Source organism: Loa loa (genome assembly GCF_000183805.2).
Source record: "Loa loa unplaced genomic scaffold supercont3.227, whole genome shotgun sequence".
Taxonomy (NCBI): Eukaryota; Metazoa; Nematoda; class Chromadorea; order Rhabditida; family Onchocercidae; genus Loa; species Loa loa.
This window is the reverse complement of record NW_018108407.1, coordinates 37,361-43,780: the sequence shown is the minus strand read 5'-3', so window position 1 is coordinate 43,780 and position 6,420 is coordinate 37,361. Positions and strand designations below refer to the sequence as shown.

At 33.0% G+C, this 6,420-nt stretch overlaps 1 protein-coding gene across 1 annotated transcript in view; it reads right to left on the bottom strand.

The window, feature by feature from the left end:
* Positions 1-4,584: 4,584 nt before the first annotated feature.
* LOAG_18214 (hypothetical protein) overlaps positions 4,585-6,420 on the bottom strand; it is a gene marked incomplete at both ends in the record, with an annotated part of 2,830 nt that continues 994 nt past the window's right edge. Inside the window, 5 exons of the mRNA XM_020450878.1 lie at positions 4,585-4,746; positions 4,933-5,111; positions 5,402-5,498; positions 5,661-5,976; positions 6,080-6,287. Of these exons, the coding sequence (XP_020305394.1) occupies positions 4,585-4,746; positions 4,933-5,111; positions 5,402-5,498; positions 5,661-5,976; positions 6,080-6,287 (962 nt within the window). The remainder of the gene's footprint in view (positions 4,747-4,932; positions 5,112-5,401; positions 5,499-5,660; positions 5,977-6,079; positions 6,288-6,420) is intronic.

Here is a 6,420-nt window from a genome sequence, read left to right as displayed (position 1 = left end):
ACGATCAATTGATAAAATTTACAGAACCTCCTCAATGCTACCATACCCTGCAATATCTTTGGGATGGTTGTCGATAGATATCTTTCAAATGTTAAGATGATAAATCCAATCTGTGGTGAAACAAACAAATATGAAATGCAGTGCAATGAACTATTATTTATACTGATAATTATTCGAAAGAATGAAGATAATCACGTTTTGAAATGCCATTGTTTCACCAATACATTCATTATAGATATGTATGCAAAAATCGAAACAAAACGTTTGACATTCATCCGTTTGAATCAGACTAAGCTTCGTTTTGAAGAATACATTCATTTGCGACATGCAGCTGTAAATTACGGTAATTCAATTAACGTTGGAAGTCTAACGATTCTGCCATCTTCATATGCAGGCAATCCAGGTCATATGCATGAGTACGCTGAAGATGCCATTGTGTATGTTTCCAAACCTATTCATTACATTCACATGCAATCCAGCTTGGGACGATATAAACAACTCACCCGAAGCCGACGTCAATAAGGATTTACATGAAGTTGTGATATTCGATGAAAATTAGGGAACAGAATTAGTTTTTCTTGCATGGAAGCATTTCCTGTTAATGAATCGCTTTTTCATTTTTCTCAACCAATTAATTGTTGTACGGTTTGTCAAAACTTTTTTTTATGTAAAATGTTGACAAACATTCGGAATATTACGAATTTTTTAATTTTTGAAATATTGTCAATGCAGGGAAAGAAAACCAGGCAAGTGATGGGCGTTTGAGTGCTCATGGCGCTGTTGTCATGAAATTTATCGGAAAAGCGATAAGGTGGTTCTTATCAATTTTTCACAAATTTCATCAAATAGACAAACATGTTCCATCAGATGGACTACTGCTTAATGCTAACGAATTATTAAATGGACCTTTCGGAGAGACGTAGCTTGTTGCTGCGACGTGATTCAACTTTTTCAAATTATAACTTGGTTTTTTTCTATTCCATTCAATCGAAATACCATTCCGATTAATCCAATATCTGGAAATTTCATTTCTTCCTATCCGTTGACAGTTGACATCTAAAACTGCGAATATTTCATTTTTCAAATCAACATTAAAAACAGAGTCAAATAGAAAATGCTGATGCATTTTTCATGTTACTCGAAAATAATGTTCTGGATAAAGTTATTTCTTTGCTTTCTTCTCTTTCTGTAAAGATTTCTCCCGAAATTTTTTGAGCAATGCTTACTCACTGCTTACAAAAGTTGAAATACTAGATTTTCTTTTTTTAAAAAGAAAATAACAGTATTTCTTCCCAGCTTATTCGACAAATATATAATGGATTGTATGAACTGATAAAGCTAAGCTGCATGGTCAAACAAATACTGACTTGCATACTTTGGTAAGGGCACCTTAGCTATTATGAGGTTACATTATGATCTTTTTTTTAAAACAAAAATTCAGGAAATGGAGAATTTATTTTTGTATTCGGTAAAATTGATCCTTGGTAAGTGTTACATGAACAAACATGAATGCAATTTATAAGATTGTCACTCAATTAATTCTGCAACGAATGAAAGATTGGAAGAAGCATGACGAACAGAAACGGTGAAAATCCAAAATCGAAGTATTGACATATAAATAATATGAAAATAATTTCCATAAATATGAAGATGATTTCCTGTTATGACTTACTTCTGCTCTGTGAAAAAAAACCAAAAGCAATAAAGAGGTAACCTTGTCAAAGAGCCGTTATTATTATTAATACTATTTTTATCATCATTATCATGATTATTATCGCCATCAATCCTTAAATGTTTTCTGTAAAGTAAAAATTTATACGATAATTTACAATAACGAACGATTTTTCCCGTAAATTGTTCATCTACAAAGTAATGCTTTAATGAGTTTTGCTGTGTTTCTTTTGACGAAGAAATATTTGTTTACTATATTTTGATACAACAGATAAGTCTATTAAACTAGTATCTGATGATAATTTGCCAGTTCTATTGAACAGCACAGTGTATGCTGTTGTTTAATTTTACTACAGTGGCTGTGCATCTTATGTTCTTTACTACAGATATCTTAGAACAAAGAAAACTACCTAACAAATTCATATGGATAACGACAAGGTTGAAAGTGTCTGTAATGAAGCAAAAACAGAACTTTTCGGTCCTATGAATAGGGTCAATTAATTCAAGTTCCTAATTGTAACCACTTTTTCAACAGAAATTTGTAGCAAAAAGTGGAAGAGCTAAAAAATACTGCCTATTTTTCCGGAACATCATAAACGGAAATATACATTATATACCAGATATGAATTATTGCCTCTTTGCAGTGATCAGAATTTATGGGAAATGAAGCTACTGTAATAGCGAAATTCTGTAATAGCGAAATTCAGATAATTGATAATAGCATTATCCAGCATTCAAGACTGTTTAAGCTAAGTGGGAACTTCTAATCTGCAACAAGCAATGTGACATATTTTTGTAACACCCATGACTATCTGGATTAAAATATGAGAACAGACAAGGTGCGTGACTGCCCGCGGGCAATATCGACAGGTAGGTCTGGACCCAAATTTAGCCAGACAAAACCTGCTGATATTGGCCTTGGACAATCAGCTCTGGAAAAAAAACTCCCAAAATAAATTCAAGAATTCCATTGACACTAATCTATTGTTGAATGATGTCCATACAATTTACTGGTACTGCTCCATGTAACCAGTACTAAAGAGCGGTATAAGAAAAAGAGTTAGGTTCATGCATTAGTTTCAGTCCTCTTATTGATTAAAAGGAAGTTTCGTTTGATCTAAACAGTGGATCACTGTCGATCTTTGGTGAGGTCACGATGGCTTCCTGCTTCAAAGTAAATTTAAATGCCTTCTACAATGCAAGCTCCATTTAGACCTTTATTTCGATAAAATACATCACCTTTTCCTTTGTGAAGCAAAATTTTGATGAAATATAAAATTTTCATACCTATAAAATAATGGTGTTAGTAACGAGGTACAATCCATTCATTTTCCAGAAATGTTGGATTAAGGAAGCCAGCCGAAATCTCTCAGTCTAATCCGTAACATCTCCTACACTGCGAAAATATTCCATTTGTAAGCAAACGTTTCTTTATTCCTTTGATGAGGTACGATCATTAGCTATAAATGAAACTGCACCGTGTATATAAACCGCTGTGAGGTGACATCGTTATCCATCCACAGAATCCCAATATTTAATTTATCACGACTGCGGGTTATCTTCAATTCCACAACTGGTATTTTTACTTAGAGATCTTGCAATCAGTGAAAAACTGATATCATAGTCTTGGGACATATCTAGCAAGTGTGGAAATTGAAGTATGTTATAAAATTGGACATATCATTTGTTAATTTCGGATTTGAATCGATTTGAGTGAAGCTTTGAGTCTTGAGGTAAAGTCTTCGTTGGTCAGCTCATAATCTTCATATTAATTTTAGTAGAATTTATCCCGATCATAATAGCATTCCCTCAGTTAATGCTTAGTAAAGGTATCGCGAAGCATTCTATAATAGCGACTAATTCATCATTCATCATTAAGTGTTAGCTGTGGGTCCACGTATCTGTAACTTACTAATACCAACATCGAAATTTTCCACTTGATAAGATTTTCAAAGTTCATCAAGTCGTGAAATAAAATTGGTTGCAAATTTATCAAAGAGAAGAAACTGTTAGAAAATTTATGGCAAAAACAAGATGAAAAACGCCATCTCGTTTGATCATCGAGAACTGTATCACACGAAATGATGATACTGTGATTGGTTCCATCCCTTATCTCTATTTCGTTGCATTTTTTTATTATTATTATTTTTTTCTATCGTTCTTCCTATCTTTCTCTCCAATGTTTTTAAAAACCAATGAAATGAATCATGAGGCTTTTTTTCTCATTTCGAGAGAAAAAAATCAAAGGAAAAAATGAAGGCAAAGCACATATAGTTTTTGCAAGCTTCATGCCTATCAGATGGTTCAATCTCATCACTAAGCGAAATTATCTTGACATTTCCCGATTCGTTCTCATTCCTTTTCTTTCTCTTATACATGTCCGTATCCTAGTTTAATTTTACAGCAATTTTACACATAAGAATAAGTGCTAACAATAAAGAGATAAAAACAATACTGTTTATCTCAAACGTAGTACATGAATGAGGTAAAATACGCAGTGCTTAGGAGTTAGTTTCAGCATAACATTTGTACCACTTTTTCAATATTACTAACAGTATGCTTAGTTTAAATACCTCATTAAGGTATTTAAACTAAACACACTGTTAGTAATATTGAAAAAGTGTTTAAGCTTTAAGCTTTAAGTGTTTAAGCGTTTAAGCTCCTTTTATAGTAGCAATTTCTTTTTGATTTAAAGTAATTTATAAATTATATAGTATTTTCAGAAACTTGACATGTGATATGTCGATTTCTTAATTTTTTGTTTCGGCTTTTTTGATAATAATTAAAGAAAAAAGTGCAAGATATGAAAGACTATTTAATGGAACCATCGTTCTTCGGAAATATTAAAAGACTATCGCATCATTGCAGTAAACTGGATTTCCTTCTGAAAATACTGGATTATATGAAGTTTGCTTATAGTTCCACATTTAATAAATTTTTATCGTACAAATTCAGGATCGACTTGGCAATGACTTCATGCGTATGTGGCATATATCCACCACTAAGTAGCATTACAACCGGAATATGTCTGTCACGAGCCATTTTGAAAACAATTTCATCACGCTTTCGAATTCCCTAAAATTACTTTAACAAAAAATGATCTGATTCCGACCAGGAAAAAACCACTACTTTAACAAGGTATCGCAAACAAAAAAAAAAAGAAAAGAAAAAAACGCTTTTAATTGGACATGTAGATTACTCTGGACTTTTGAACTGCTTTCTGCTGATATAGGTTTCAAACATTAAGGAAAATACAGCAACCTTCGAAGATATCGACAATAAACCAAGTGGATCTCCTCGAAGACAATCAGTCCCTGCATTATATACGATTATATCAGGCCGAAATTCGCTCAGGACATCTTCAAGGTTACTCGAAAGCAAAGAGAGATATTCTGCATCTTGTGTACCAACATGAAGATGAACTGATCTTTTTATAGCACCTAAAGAATAGACATAATTTTGAATTAGTATAAAACCTGATATAATGTTGGATATTATGAAAATAAATTAAAAATTATAGTCCCGCATTTCTTGATTTAAAGACTATAATCAGTAAAAGTTGATATTTCGTCTAGATATAATACATTGCATCAGGAAAAGTTCTCCTTTTTCTAGGTCAATCCACAATTAAAAATTTGTTCCCACATATTGAATCTCAAGATTCTATCTTTAACTTCACGGACATATTCGTTTCAATTTCAGGAACAGAATGAGAAAACAATGATTTTACGTCTTGCTCTCAAATCATACGGATAAATACGACTATTGAACATATCCAATATATAAACACGACTGTCACCGCTGAAATCATTTTCATGACCATTACCCTGAAATAAATGCTCGATCAGCATAGAACTGAAAATTGAAGTAGAATTTAACTTCAACAAAAATTAATAAAAATGCGATCAGCTGGAAAATGGTGTATGATAGACCACGAAGAAGAACATCGGTAAGACATGAAGACGCAGTTAAAGTACATATGAAATAACCTGATGAGCATCTAAATCAACAATCACTGCTTTTGAAATCAACTGACTGGAGAATAAGAATGTTAGTGCCAAGGTGATATCGGCATAAATACAAAAGCCACCACCCTTTGAACGACTTGCATGATGGAAACCACCACCAATATTTATTGCCCAACCGGATGTTAGTGCAAGCTTGGCTGCCAGTACTGTACCGCCTTCAAATGACGAAAGAAAAATACATTTGTCCACCTGTGCAACTTCAAACAGTGCAGCATTACAACAAAGTGCACTTTTCAATGAATATGCACCGATGCATTTAACGCAATCCGTGCGCAGCCTGCACAAACGTGCATTAAACACTAGTAAACAGTTAGTATAAACGAACACTAAAACGATTAAAAACAAATGAAAGTGTACATATTGTTTTATGCTTATCAAACTTATCAGTATGATATCGCAACGGTTTCAGGAGGACTTTGTTGATAATACATGGAGGTAGAAGTGCAACAGGTGTAATTTCAACCATCTTCGCAACATAACATGGGCAGCGTAATGATGACAAGTAGGTGGATGAATGAACAACACGTAGGTCGTCCATACTTGCTTCTGATGGTCTTATCGTTTGCCTTTCTTCAAACATCCCTGATTCTAGAGTGAAAGAAAAGAAACAATACGGTTTAATCAGTGATTCAGTGTAGTGAAAAGACATAAGTCAAAGCTAACAGAGCAATGAAAGATATATTAAAACATTATCATTCAATAATTAATGTATATATATATA